The following is a 15,772-nucleotide window of genomic DNA, read 5'->3' as shown; positions in this document are numbered from 1 at the left end:
GGAACAGCAGCAACTTCGCCACGAAGTAGAAGACCATGTAAATTCACAAAATTGGAGTCACTGAGTGCTGGTTCCCATGATCGAGCAGCTGCATGCAAACCTCACATCACCAGGTACAATGCCAAGCATTGAATCGAGTGATGTAAAGCAGATTCTGAGCAGTGGGAATGTGTTCTGTGGAGTGATGAATCTCGTTTCTCTGTTTGGCAGTCTAATGGACGAGTCTGGGTTTGACAGATGCCAGGAGATCATTTTTCAGGGTTTGGGTTAGACCCCTTACTTCCAGTGAAGGGAAATCTTAATGCTTCAGCGTATCAAGACATTTGGACAATGCTATGCTTCCAACTTTGTGGGAACAGTTTGGGGAAGGTCCTTTTCTATTCCAGCATGACTGTGACCCAGTGTACAAAGCAAGGTACATAAAGACATGGTTCGATGAGTTTGGTGAAGAACTTGAATGGCCCACACAGAGCCCCGATCTCAACTCCATCGAACACCTTTGGGATGAACTGGAACGGAGATGGCGAGACAGGTCTTTTATCCACTATAAGTGCCTGACCTCACAAATGCTCTACTGGGTGAATGGGCAAACAATTCCTAAAGAAACACTCCAAAATCTTGTGGAAAGCCTTCCTAGAAGAGTGGAAGCTGTTACAGCTGCAAAGGGGGCATCAACTATGTATTAATGTACGGTATTTACTATTTGCGTGTATGTATGTATGTGTATATATGTATATGTGTGTATAAATATATACAAATTTTAAAGCATGCTATGATCACATAATTGCATTTGCGTCACTCCATGGCCCTTGATAACTGACCCACTCAATAGTTCCTGTACATTTGACACATCACTTTCAAGCTTACATGCGCTACTTCATTTATGAAACAGCAAGTGGCCTTGCTACAATGTAGTTTAATGATATAGACCAGTGATGGCGAACGCGTGGCACGCGTTCCGCTGTTGCCACGCCGAGCCGTCTCTGTGGGCACGCCGTGACTACAGTCATACACTGTAGTCACGGCGTCGGCTCCCGCGCAGGGCCGGCCTTTGGGGTGTGCAACCTGTGTGACCGCACCGGGCGCCACACTCCAGGGGGCGCCGCCGCGGGGTCCTACGCCGACGCGCATCAGGGGGGTGCCAACTTGCGGCACCCGGCACCCCTCCAGAGACGGACAGTAATGTCCGCCGCTGGAAGAGCAGGCTCGCAAGGGAGCGGTATCGAAGGTCTTTAACAGATCTCCGGCTCCCTTGAGTGATTTTAAGCCGGGTTGAGCCAGATGTCCGGTAAAGACCTCCGATACCGCTCCCTTGTGATCCGCGCGGCAAAAGCTGCTGTGCGCCGGGGTTTGTTGTCAGATCCCGGCGCACAGCACTGAAGCCGCGCCCACCGCTGTCCGTGCCCTCTGACCCGGAAGAAGACAGAGAAGACAGAAGAACTGAAGAAGAGGAGCGAAGAGGAGGAAAAGAAGCTGAAAGAAGAAAGGAAAGGTAGGAAAGCATTAAGTGAGAGTGGATTGGTATGTGTGTGGATTGGTATGTGTGTGGATTAGTATATATGTGTGGATGGGTATATGTGTGGATGGGTATATGTGTGGATTAGTATATATGTGTGGTTTGGTGTATATGTGTGGATTGGTGTATATGTGTGGATTGGTGTATATGTGTGGATTGGTGTATATGTGTGGTTTGGTGTATATGTGTGGATTGGTGTATATGTGTGGTTTGGTGTATATGTGTGGATTAGTATATATGCGTGGATTGGTATATGTGTGGATTAGTATATATGTGTGGTTTGGTGTATATGTGTGGATTGGTGTATATGTGTGGATTGGTGTATATGTGTGGATTGGTGTATATGTGTAGATTGGTGTATATGTGTAGATTGGTGTATATGTGTGGATTGGTGTATATGTGTGGTTTGGTGTATATGTGTGGTTTGGTGTATATGTGTGGATTAGTATATATGTGTGGATTGGTATGCGTGTGGATTGGTGTATATGTGTGGATTGGTATATATGTGTGGTTTGGTGTATATGTGTGGATTAGTATATATGTGTGGATTGGTGTATATGTGTGGATTGGTGTATATGTGTGGATTGGTGTATATGTGTGGATTGGTATATATGTGTGGTTTGGTATATATGTAGGGCTGCAACAACTAATCGATAAAATCGATAATCGATAATGAAATTCGTTGGCAACGAATTTCATTATTGATTAGTTGAATCGATTATTATCGATTATAAAATGAGGGTTTTTTCAGAGCAAACGCTCTGAAAAATCCCCCTCATTATATAATCCGTTTAGTCTGACTCACCGTCTCACAGCAGCAGCTCCTACTTACTCCCCCTCCCTGTAATCACTGTGACAACTGGCCCCGCCCCTTCCTTCTCCAGGCCAGAACCACATGGCTGTGACACTCATCTAACTGTAAGTATATGTGTATATATATATATATATATATATATATATATATATATATATATATATATATATATATATATATAATATGTGTATGTGTGTGTGTGTATATATATATATATATATATATATGTGTATATATGTATGTAATATATATATATATATATATATATATATATATATATATATATATATTTGGGCTACTGAAAGTTAGGGGAGGTGGGGGTTAATTTAGGGGCAGTTATGGTTAGTGGGGTGTTTAGGGTTAATTTAGGGGCAGTTATGGTTAATTGGGTGTTTAGGGTTAATTTAGGAGCAGCTGTGGTTAATGGGGTGTTTGGGGTTAATTTGAGGCAGTTGTGGTTAATGGTGTGTTTAGGGTTAATTTAGGGGATGCTGTGGTTGATGGGGTCTTTAGGGTTAATTTAGGGGATGCTGTGGTTAAGGGGGTGTTAAGGGTTAATTTAGGGGCAGTTATGGTTAATGGGGAGTTTAGGGTTAATTTAGGGGAATCTAAATCCTGGGGGCAGTGAAGTGACATATCTGGGGGTATAAGGCATATACAGTATATAAGGCATATGTGGGGAGGGCAGTGTGGCATGTCTGGGAAAGAACGGAGTGGTGTATCAGGGTGTATAAGGCATATCTGGGGGTAGAGTGGCATATCTGGGGGTAGAGAAGTGGCATGTCTGGGGAGGATGGAGTGGGGTATCAGGGGATATAAGGCGTATCAGGCACAGTGGCAGATGTGGGAGGCAGCGTGGAGTGGCAGATGTGGGAGGCAGCGTGGCAGATGTGGGAGGCATTGTGGAGTGGCAGATGTGGGAGGCAGCATGGCGTGGCATATGTGGGGAGGGCAGGGTGGCATGTCTGGGGAGGATGGAGTGGTGTTTCAGGGGGTATAAGGCGTATCAGGCACAGTGGCATGTGGGGGGTAGAGTGGAGTGGCAGATGTGGGAGGCAGCGTGGCGTGGCAGATGTGGGAGGCAGCGTGGAGTGGCAGATGTGGGAGGCAGCGTGGTGTGGTATATGTGGGAGGCAGCGTGGAGTGCTGTGGTAGGCAGCGTGGCATATGTGGGGGGGCAGCATGGCATGTCTGGGAGGCAGCGTAGCAAGCCTGGGCTCAAATATGCATATATTGGGGGGCTGGTTGGGAAATAAAGACAAGAAATGTATTATCAAAGTTTTTTTATTCTGCTGTTTGTATTTAACATCATTTGTTTAGTAAATTATTTTAAATAAATGAAAAATTTACATTCATTTTTTTTATCCGATTAATCGATTAATCGAAAAAATAATCGGCCAACTAATCGATTATTAAAATAATCGTTAGTTGCAGCCCTATATATATGTGTGGTTTGGTATATATATGTGTGGTTTGGTATATATGTGTGGATTAGTATATATGTGTGGATTGGTATATATGTGTGGATTGGTATATATGTGTGGATTGGTGTATGTGTGTGGATGAGTATGTGTGTGGATTGGTATATGTGTGGATTGGTAAGTGTGTGAGTGATGGATGTTATGCTGTACCATTTCCAATGTCTTTTTCATGATCTAATTGTGCTCTAAAAGTACATCATAACTCCCATCACTCTATACTGTTCCATACAGTGGCAGATCTGGGAGGCAGAGGCCTTGCACCCCCACCGCAGGACTCCTGAAAGGTAAGTGAACTTCAAAGAGGGAGAGGGTAGATAGTTAGGGAGAAGGGGGTGAGACAGGGGAAAGGGGGTAGATAGGGAGAATGGAGTGAGAAGGGGTAGATAGGGGAGAAGGGAGGGAGAAGGGGTAGATAGGGCAGAAGGGAGTTAGAAGGGGTAGATAGTGCAATCATACGCCTATCATGCCAAGACTGCGAGTACATCCTGGAATCTGGATATGCCTGGGTATGATAGGAATGTGATTGCTGTTCCGGCGCTCAGCTGTGAAGCGTGCACCACGGGAAGACGGACGCCTCCCGCTCCCACCGCAGATATTGGAAAGAGCTAATACTTAATTCTCTGTTGTTATTATTTAAGCTCAATAGTTTGCATCTCTTGTTTCCCACAGTCCTCTGAAATGTCCCCTGGGTCCCACTGCCTTTCCTAAAATAATCTCTTTCTATTAATATGTTATATCGATGCATACTGTTGTGTATAGTCATTTTGTACCGAAAAAACGTCCTCTCCATGTTTAATATGCAGTGTTGGCACTTTGAGGTCTGCAAATTGTTTTGATGCACAAAAATGGGCACTCAGGCCCAAAAACGTTCGCCATCACTGATATAGACATTTGAAACCTGTGCATGCAACACTAGTTTTTAGTGGATTTTATTACACTAATGCCAAGCAAAAATAGTGCAGAAACATAATTAAATGTAATAATCTTGTTTTGTTGGAAGTCTGTAACGCCTAATCAAACATTTCCCTAGGATCTCTGTTATGTCACTGCAGTCTTTATGTTTGAGTCTACATCATCCACCAGATTATTCCTGTTGACCGGGAGCTCAACGTATATTGGAGTTTGATGGTCTAGTTTTTAGGCAAATGCCTTTAGGTTTTTAGGTAGTTTTTAGGTAAATGCCGTTTGTGTATTTATATTTGCTTTTAAGGGCTCAGTGCTTTGCTACATTTTCTCCATTGAATAGCAAAGTTTTTTTTTAGCCGTAGACTGTTGAGAGTTGGTGTTTCTCTCCATGTCTATTCTTATAGAGTAAAATACACAGCATTGAAATAATTTGACAATTTACACATAGGAAGTTGTAAACTTTTTCAATTACTCTTGTTACTAAATCAGAATGAATGATACACATGAATGGGGTTGGTAATGATTTTGATTTGCAGGAATTCTGAAACCTAGGGAAATGTTTGTGAGATATTGGGACTTACCGTTAGGACCAGTTAATTGGAAAACATGGTAATAAGATTAATTTTAAAATGTTGCATTTATTATTTTATTATGTAATAAATATTAATATGACTAAGCAAATGCTTATTTCTAGTCTTGTCCCAGGAACATCATAGACTACCCATAAACGATGCACAGTAAATGAACCAGTCATTGTTTAATACGGCCTAAAGTAATTGTTATTTTAGAAACAGTAACGCCTTCATGTGAAATTGTCAAACAAATTCTACAAGCCATAGGTAGATTTGGTAAATTAGTTATGCTAAAAGCCGCGATGTGACCAGTAGCCATTGTCATCTATCTGCTTCAAGACTCACTCGAGGTTATAGTCAAGCTAATATTTAAGTTACATAAAAGTACCCTTTGACTAATTGTACATTAAATGTAATTAGAGTTTTGTAGTCAAATTATATATATAATTTTATTATTATTTTTACCCTTTAACATGCTGCAGTGTTTCACTAATTATACATTACGGTATACGCTACACATTTGTCATGCTTTTTTAGTTTATAGTATACAAACTAGATCTTTTGTGTATCTAAAGGATCATACATAGATGCATTTATCTAAAGGATCATAATATGCCATCTAGTGTCTACTTTGACATAATTCAATACACGTAGACTGTTCCTCACTTTTAGGTGGTTTTCCTAAATATGACTCTTTTCTGCACCAATCTGGGTATGTGTAACACTACTATAGTTTGCACTAAATGTTTTTTTTTGTTTGAATGACTGTATTTTGTACGGGCAAATACAATATAATTTTAAAAATCCTCTGGACTATACGCTTTTGAGCATGTCAATTTTATAGTTTATGCACTATTTTTTTTCTCTCAATTTGAGTATTCCATAGCAAATGCTATATGTAAAATACTGTATACATTTCTAGATTTTTATGAAGTATAATAAAAAGCTGTGTTGTACATATAGGATTATAATTTAGCAGAATAATTGGAAACACTTTGCTGTCAGTGATTTACTGACAGTTTTAACAGATTAAGTATTTTATTTATATGTATTAATTTTGCGGAAAGCATATTAGGTACTTTTATATTTATTTCATCCTTGGTGATGCTGTTTGAGGTATTAAACTGTTCCTTTAACTGTTATTAATTCAGGCCTCACGTACAGGCTATAGCATGATCTTTTAGGTTCCAGCTCCCCAGAGCTCCCCTTGTGTGATGCAGTCAAGACTACTCGCTGAAGTCAGTGGGTGGTCTCACTGATGTTGGTAGTGATTCCTGGGGGGAATGGGTGGGAGTGGGGCGTGTCACGACCCCACTCGTGCGACCCAGAGGTTTCGGATGACAAACGGGAGAAGCGGCGCTTCTCCCAGGGTCTCCAGGCAAGACCTGGAGAGTTCTAGGTATGCGCATGGCCTATAAAAATGATTAATTAGTAGAGGTGTGTGCAATGTACAACAGTAGTAATGGTTGCTTTTGGTCATATTTGCGTTGCAGTCCTGAGAGGGAGAGAATTTCTACTTTCATGCAGAGATCAGAGAGGGGGACATGTGCCTCCTCTCCTTGTTACTTTGAATGCTTGGGAGCAAAGCTTTATTTTTCAAGTATGTCTTGTATATGTATTCCATGTTCTTGTTTGCTACGCATCTTCTAATGATAGAGGTAGAGAGTATTAAAGTATCATTAGTGTTTTGGTTTCTACTTTGTATACAGTTTAACACTACAACAAAATATGTTAGGTTCCTATCTTCTTAAAGTGCCTGCCTCTATGGTTTTGGACACAGCTCGTGTAGAGAAACGTCTGTGTTGTCTGACGTCTGTGTAATCTTTTAGGTTTACACATCCTCTGATGCTTGGCTCCGGTATGCACTCGACAGGAATTCCTCACCCAGCTATAGTGCCTCACTCAGGGAATAAAGATGTGGATAATTATGAAAGAAACATGTAAGTGCAGATCCACTTGTAAACTACTTCATAGTCTAGAATGTGACTATTTGTTGAAATCCAGATGTTTCCTCTGTTTTTGTATTACAATGCGTGTCCATAGATGGCAACCCAATGGCATGAAGAACATTATTGCCAACAGAATATCATTTATACTACAGGCTGAACTAAAGATTATCTTGCACTGTTGTTAATATAATAACTGTCCATAGTCAATAGTTAAAGCTTTAATACTTTAGTAAAGCTGTTTCCCTGCATCTTTTCTAAACCTCTTCAGTGTTCATGAGGGCAAAATGTTCGTTTCAATGTTCCATAACCTCTTGACATCAACGACAGGGTATAAGCATGACATATCTAAAATTGGAATTAGACTACTTGATATGAATTCTTCATATAAAATGGATTACAAAACTGTTATGAAAAATAAATGATACTTATATTAAAGAAATTTTAATCTAAACAACGTTAAAGAGAATAAAACATTATTGGATTTCTGAATTCCTCAAACTAGTTATTAAGGCAATGGTGGTTTAATCACTGGCTCATAGACACTAGTGCCAAATCCACTTAGATTGGTATTTTAGAAGTATTTTAATTAAGGTTTTATATTTGCAAGCATGAACACATGAGGTGGAATAACATTTTATGCCTTGCAGGTTTGATGTTTGATATCAGTTTATATTTGATGGTATCTAGTAATTGTGAAACTTATTACATACACTTTTTTAACGTCTGTTTTTCTTTGTGTGTAGGAAGCACCACTCTGAACCAAAGAGAGAGAAGGAGCCCAAGAAACCCACTATTAAGAAGCCCTTGAACGCCTTCATGTTATATATGAAAGAAATGAGGGCAAAAGTTATTGCTGAATGCACACTAAAAGAGAGTGCAGCCATCAACCAGATCCTTGGAAGAAGGGTAACTAATGTTGACTCAAACTGGAAGGCCTATATTGATATTATTATTATTTATGGCTTTATGTAATAATAATCCAATAAATTAAGTGTGTTTTAAGCATAGTTATGCTTGTATTGGCATCCCATGCCTTATGAATCAAATAAGGAAATCAAAATTAGGTTAGAGACCACGGGTCCTATTCATGAAGACACAGTTTAGGCCGCCATATATGACAGCTGCTATTTGAGACATTCTGCCAATCACATAGACCAAACTCATTATTTGGCAAGTCGCACTTGAGGCCCTACCAGATTCTGGTGCTTGGATTCCCCATGGATTCCTATAGACAGAAGACTCTTATAAGAAGTTAAGTACTCGTTACATAGTTTACCAATGGCAATATTACAGTATACATGGCTTCTCATAAAGTTGTGGGGGTTTTTTTGTTTTTTTTAGTATAGCTGATAAAGGATGGAAGCTAACATGTATTTGTGTTCTATGTTTTCACTAGTGGCATGCATTATCTAGAGAGGAACAGGCAAAGTACTATGAACTGGCCAGAAAGGAGAGGCAGCTTCATATGCAGCTTTACCCTGGGTGGTCTGCACGAGACAACTATGTAAGTTAAAGTGCTATATGTCCATGAATCATATTTTGGCAAACCTAAGCTGGCTTTTTTATTATTATCTTTTATTTATAACGCACCAAAAAATTAGAACATATGTGGTCACCCTAGTTTGTACCCCTTACCAGGTCTCATTCATCAAACTACATTTCCCTGCAGGCAACACATCAGGTCAGGCAGTGGTAATGAACCACAACCAAACTAATTGAAGAAATGTATTTAAAAAGCTCAGAGCAGGGGAAGCTCAGAACCTTCCATACCTCTCCTGAGAGCTGAGAAAAAGTGCACATGAAGGCCTCGTTGGTGTTGCTTGTTCTGTGCAAAAGAGCTACGATTGTCTTTTATGGTTTGTTTTGTTTAACCTGTGCTGCAAAATAAAGCCACAAACCTTATACTTTTTGAAATCTGCTATGGTGTCTAATTAAACCCCAAGGACTGTGTGGCAAAGAATCACCCTGGACAAAAGTGAGGATTTTGTCATAGAAGCGTGTATGTATATGTGTGTGTGTATATATATATATATCTATATCTATATATATATATATGCCCTGTAAGTCCTGACCCAATGGAGAGTAAAACCCACACATAAACCCCTCCCAAAATGCAAGTGCCCCAAAACTGTGTTCGAGCTCCACAGTCTTTAGAGTCTCTGGTAGTTGGGGAAACTTGGCACTCCGTACCAGGGGGAAGAAGTAGTCCTAATGGACCCCCCTGTACCCACCTTCTCAAAAAAAGAACCCCTATCAAGGCCAGGGCACATAGTCTGTAGAGAGGAGGCTGGCCCCCCCCATGAGCCCAAGTCAAAAAGCCTTCTGTGACACACAGCCCCCTTAGGATCTTACCACAGCATTTTAATCTGAACCCTGACTGGGCTATTGCAACACCTTGATTTTTTTCTTTTTCAGCCATTCTGTGGTAGATTTGCTGGTGTGCTTGGGATCATTGTCCTGTTGCATGACCCAATTTCGGCCAAACTTTAGCTGTCGGACAGATGGACTAACAGTTGACCCTTTGGTATACAGAGGAGTTCATGGTCATCATCACCCCTCCAGCACTGTCATGAACTTTAACATTTAACATGCTAACTGAGGCCTGTAGAGCCTGAGGGTTTTTTTTGCAATTTCTCTGAGCATTGCACAGTCTGGCCTTGGGGTTCATTTGCTCGGATCTCCACTCCTGGGAAGGTCGACAATTGTCTTGAAAGTTCCACTTTTGAATAGTCTTTATCACTGTAGTATGATAGATTTTAAATTGTTTGGAAGTGGCCTTATAACTCTTCCCAGATGGATGGTCAGCCACATTTGTTTCTCTAAGATCATTGCTGTTGTCTTTCCTCTTTAGCTTTGTGTTAACACACACCTGAATGCTCCAGACCAGCAAACTGCTAAAACATCGATTTTTATAGAGGTGGTCACACCTGCTAATGATCAATAAATCAAGGGCATTTGATTAGAAGCACCTGTCTAAGGAACAGATGATTGTTATTATGTCCTGATATGTAAAATCATTGAAATTCAAAGAGGGTATACTTTCTTTTTCACATGACTGTATATGTATAGATATATAGATATATATTAATGTCTCCTAATTTTTCAGGGAAAAAAGAAACGAAGAACCAGAGAGAAACACCAGGATTCAAATTCAGGTGAGATTTCAGGTACATTTTTTCTTAAATTACATTATAATACATGATCTTATTGATTGTGTCATGACATCAGTCCAGAAATGTGTATAAAAGCATTACATTTGTGCCAGACATAGTGTTTTCCTTGATGGCCAAAAAGCTCAGTTTTACTCTCATCTGACCAGAGTATCTTCATGTATGTGTTTGGGGAGTCTCCTAAATGCTTTTTGATGAACAGAAAACGTGTTTTCTTATTTTGTTTTCTTTAAGCAATGGCTTTTTTTTTCTGGACACTCTTTTGTAAAGCCCACTGCTGTGTGTATGGCTTAAAGCGGTCCTATAGACAGATAATTAAATCTTTGCATCTCCTTCGGAGTTATCTTTGGCCTCTCTTGGCTGGTTTGTTGTGGTGCTTTATTCTTTACATTTCTTAATAGTGGATTCAATGGTGCTCCATGGGATGTTAGGATATTTTTTCATAACCCAACAGTGATCTCTACTTCTCCACAACTTTGTCCCTGACCTGTTTGGAGAGCTCCTTGATCTTCTTGGTGCTGCTTGCTTGGTGGTTCCCTTTGCTCGGTGGTGTTGAAGACTCTGGGGACTTATATACATATATAATCAAATGGTTATAACGCCAGCACTCACTGTCTTCAATAGTACTTAGCTTTTATTGCAAGATGCAAAAATATTGACGTTTCAGTCCAAGCTTGTCATTGTTATTTTGCAGCCAAGCACCAGATACCATTTTAAACTAGGGAAACTAGTATTTGTCACCATATTTATGTTTTGGTAGGAGTATAGGGCTATTTGTTGTTTTCTTTTTACCTTCAACATATCAAGTGTCCAAATCCAAATATGGGTGGTCTGGCAAGGGAGACTTGACCACCTGCTCACCTTACACACCTACGCAAGCTGTAGAATGTATTAGGTGACCTCATGGGAGCTGGAATTTAGCAGCACAGACCTCCATTGAATTTAAATTTAACCAGCCAATGAGCCCCACTGGGACTGTTGGGAGGTATACTATTGTAAGGATATAAAATACACACTTGAGGCTATATCCAGATTATATCTGTGTTTTTTACACAACAGTAATAAAAGGGAGAATTTAAAATGTTTCTCTTGGATCTTGTGATTCATAGTAAAGAGTTGTGATGGGTAGCAGACACAGGTGAAATACCTTTCACCCAATATAGCATAATATGGTAAAACCATTTAAACCCCCTCTAAATTTCATTACATCCATTCAATTTATAATTATTATACAAAACAAACCAAAGAAACAGTACAACAAAACCTGGTGGAGCGAAACACCTTATAATATGGACCACTGACCAAATAAATGGTCAGTGGTCCTTATAGTATATATCCCCGTTTTGTCTATTTAAATATAAATCACTCTAGACAGCTTAAAATAATATGGACCATGCACACGATTAAGGCTATTAGACCATATTTAATGGAGTTTCTTAATACAGATTTTTACTTTTTTTTATGTAACCAAATGTTCTTACTTTCTAAGCATTAACGGGAAACAAACAAAATGTACTTCTTAGCTCTGCTAGCAGGTTAAACTTAAAATAAATTACACTAAATGGGCTTATGGAAATATGAAAAATCAAACTGTTTCATTTAGCACTATACACTCACTGGCCACTTTAATAGGTACACCTCTTCAATTGCTTGTTAACGCACATAGCTAATCAGCCAATCGCATGGCAGCAACTCAATGCATTTAGGCATGTAGACGTAGTCAAGACAACTTGATGAAGATCAAACCGAGCATCAGAATGGGGAAGAATACATTCTTCCCCATTCTTTTAAGTGACTTTAAAAGTGGCATGGTTGTTGGTGCCATACAGGCTGGTCTGAGTATTTCAGAAACTGCTGATCTACTGGGATTTCCACGTACAACCATCTCTAGGGTTTACAGAGAATGGTCCGAAAAAGAGAAAATATCCAGTGAGCAGCAGGTGTGTGGACGAAATTGATGTCAGAGGTCAGAGGAGAATTGGCAGACTTGTTTAAGATGACAGAAAGGCAACAGTAACTCAAATAACCACTCATTACAACCAAGGTATGCAGCAAGGTACTAGCAAGGTGTACCTAATAAAGTGGCCAGTGAGTGTATTTCCTAAGTAAGTTCAGGGTGGAGAACTCATACTCATGCTGGAACCCTAGACCATCTGAGTTTTGCTTCATTAATGGCTGTGCTGCTGTTGATGAGTGCAGGGTAGATGCCTGTGTAGATGTCACCAAAAATGTAGGTATTAAGATCCCTGTATTTTTTGAGGTGTAGCAAATGTATATTGTTGAATAAAGGTGTGGTAACTCCTACAATACAGTTTAATTTTGGCATATAACTATTTCCGTCATGAATGTTGTTTGCTGAAGACTTTTCTAATGAAAAATGTGTGCATGGATACTTTTGAGTATAAATGCATGTTTTTGTTTTGACACTTCTGAATTTTTTAACCATATTAACTGCTTTTTATGAGCTTGCTTGTTTTGCTCATACACATTAATACACGTCATTGCTTTTTTTCCCTATTAGCAATCATTTAATATTCACCTTCAGCACCTGGAAGTACTATATTTATATTTGATCACTAATTTTATTGCACTTGTCCCTGCATTATAAAGGTCAAATATATAACTCTTGGCCTTTATTACTGCTTAAACAATGTGACATGAGTATAATTGATTATTAAAAATATATTCATAGAGACAGAATTGCATTGTTGCCAAATAGGGATTGTTATAGTTAAATAGTGACACAATTTTATCTGTATGTCCTTGGCCAGAATCCTCAACTGAATTAGTTCATCTATCTCTCATCACTTATGTCCAATAAAAAGAGTAAAGATGCAGATTTGGGGCATTTGCATGAAAAAGTGTCCAACTAGAGAAACAATAATTTATAATTGGAAAGAGTCACACAAATTTGAAAAAAGTCTATGCTTATCAACCAGGAGGCTTTTCAAACTAGTTTGTTGGCGTATTGTAAGGTAGTCCGAACACACAAATTACTTTCTGCTTTATGCATTACCATTTTGTGTGCACCAGAGTATAGTTCCTTCAAGTGGTGAGTTTTCGTTGTTGCGTCCAATGCCTATGCCTTCAAGTTTCACTTTGCTAAATTGTTGTTGCATCTTTTCTTCTCTCTTTCTTTATGTGCCTGTGACTTCCTCTGCGCATGCTTCTATACTCTTTAGATCCTGGCTCCCCTAAGAAATGCAGAGCTCGCTTTGGCCTGAACCAACAAACGGACTGGTGCGGCCCCTGCAGGTGTGTATCAATATATGCCCTGTTGGCTTCTGTTGTTACATGTTCTTTCCTTCTCCCTTTTGCATGCTCCTCCGCCTATTACTTTAGTAACTCATATTTTCTTACAATAAACACCTGTTAACTGCCACATTGCACATTCAATAACTAAAAATGGTAGCATTTAGTAGTGTTGTAATTTTAAAATGGTTGCACCCTCTTTTTTGTTTTATTGATTTTGTTTTAATCACATGACTAAAAAAACATGTAAATAATCATATACATTTTACTTAAATTACAGTGCCATACATTTCTTTATAGAGCAACAGCAGATTCTGTGGTGCTATTACAACAAGGAGACAATACATAATATTAAAATTGACAATCAGTTAAGACATATCAGTACAGAAGGACAAGAGTGCACTGCTCATGCAAACCTACAATCTATTAGGAGGTTGAGGGCGGAATGAGACTAAAAAAGAGGTGGTGTGGAGATCTTGAAGGTGAAGAGAAGAAAGCATTACTTCAGGATGCAGGTTGAAGGTATTAGGATGTGAGGCTGTATGCTTCTCTGAAATAGATTTTTTTTGCGAGTTTCTAAAGTTTAGAATAAATAGAAGACATTTTGACAGAAATGGAGAGTTCAAGGGAATAAATCCAGTACAGGTAAATCCTGGCTACCCAAGTAGGGAGAGGTAATAATGTGGGAAGAGTGATGAAAATCTTTGGAAGAGGGTGGTTAAGAGAATATTTGGAGGTAAGATCAGAAATATAGTGATGATATGGCTGTGTGTTATGGAATCTGTAGGTCAGGGATAAGAGTTTAAAGTTGCAGTTGCGTGAAAAAGCAAACTTAAAACTTCGGCATTTATAGAAGTGGTTACACTTGCTGATGATCAATTAACCAAGAGCAGCACCTGTCTGCTATTTAGCATCTTAATTCCTGTGGAAGCAGTAAGGGTGTACTTAGTTTTTCACACAAGGCTTCTCCATTTTGGCTTTATTTTTGTTGAATAAATCATGACACGGTGTTATGTCATGTTGTGTGTGTTGTGTTTACCTAAATTTTAGACCAGCTAAGGAGCAGATGATGATTATCTCCTGATATGTAAGACCGTAGAATTCGAAGAGTGTACTTTCTTTTTCACAGAACTAGCATAGTGGGGCAGTTGATGAAGATACATGGGAGAGTGGAATCTAAAAGAAGAAATTAGTTGCTTAAGGGTGACGCTGTAGATAGATTAGGTGTAAACGCCCCAGAGCTGAGCCCTGAGGCACACCAACAGAAGTTGGCATTAGAGAGGAACAAGAATCAGAGAAAGAGGTGCTAAGGGTAGATTAGAGACATAGGATTTGAACCAGATTGCGTGGTCAACAATGTCAAAGGCTCCAGAGAGGTCAAAGATAAGCAAGGGGAAGTGAAACTTTGTTTTAGTGGTGAGATCATTGTTATATTTAATAGGGCTGTCTCGGTAGAGTGTTGTGGACGAGAACTGGATTATAAAGGGTCGAGCAGAAAGAGGAAAGAAAATAGGTTATGCAATTCTGTGTTAGCGGTTCCATTTATTTAGAGGCCAGTTGGAAAAGGGAGACAGGATGGTAATTGGTTGGGGATGTGGGATCTAGGTAAATATTTACAACAGGAAAGAAGAGGGCATCTTTCAAGAGGAATGACAAAACGCCAGTGGAAAAAGATGGGTTTGGGTAGGTGTAAGGAAACTAGAAAGAGAGAAGGAATACAATTAAATGGGCAAGTGGTGGGGTTGGTGCACAAGAGGACTACCTCTTTGGGGTGACAGGACTGAAACAATTAAGGGTGTTGGGCAAAGTACTTGGAAGAGGAGGGAGGCGTTGTGGAACAGAGGAAGGTTGTGAGAAGGTTTGTCTAACAAAGTAAGTTTGTTTGAGGTGGAGCAAATGTGGAGGTGCACATTCAAACCCAGCACCTTTTTAAGCACATTTTTAAACAAAGCTAAACATTGAAGCTGTGCAAGTCATATCTTACATCTAAGGATGAGCAGGGAATGCTTTTTTGCATGGCTTTCCCACTGTAATCACCTGACCTCAACCCCCATTGAACATATTTGAGATAATTTAACACCAGAAAAGACACTGTAGACACTCCCTGGGATT

General features: G+C 39.5%; 1 protein-coding gene across 9 annotated transcripts in view; it reads left to right on the top strand.

Annotated features, from left to right (window-relative positions):
- TCF7 (transcription factor 7) overlaps positions 1-15,772 on the top strand; it is a 64,928-nt gene that overhangs the window by 46,379 nt on the left and 2,777 nt on the right. For 5 of the 9 annotated variants that reach the window (XM_053464132.1, XM_053464133.1, XM_053464131.1 and 2 more), the window contains 5 exons: positions 7,119-7,229; positions 7,982-8,144; positions 8,635-8,742; positions 10,345-10,393; positions 13,591-13,663. In XM_053464132.1, coding sequence (XP_053320107.1) covers positions 7,119-7,229; positions 7,982-8,144; positions 8,635-8,742; positions 10,345-10,393; positions 13,591-13,663 — 504 coding nt within the window. Of the gene's footprint in view, positions 1-7,118; positions 7,230-7,981; positions 8,145-8,634; positions 8,743-10,344; positions 10,406-13,590; positions 13,664-15,772 lie in introns of all 9 variants that reach the window. The other 4 variants (XM_053464140.1, XM_053464136.1, XM_053464139.1 and 1 more) reach the window with 2 other exon arrangements.

The sequence above is a fragment of the Spea bombifrons genome, chromosome 4, assembly GCF_027358695.1.
Source record: "Spea bombifrons isolate aSpeBom1 chromosome 4, aSpeBom1.2.pri, whole genome shotgun sequence".
Lineage (NCBI taxonomy): Eukaryota > Metazoa > Chordata > Amphibia > Anura > Pelobatidae > Spea > Spea bombifrons.
The sequence above is the reverse complement of the archived record's forward strand: the minus strand, read 5'-3'. Positions and strand labels throughout refer to the sequence as shown.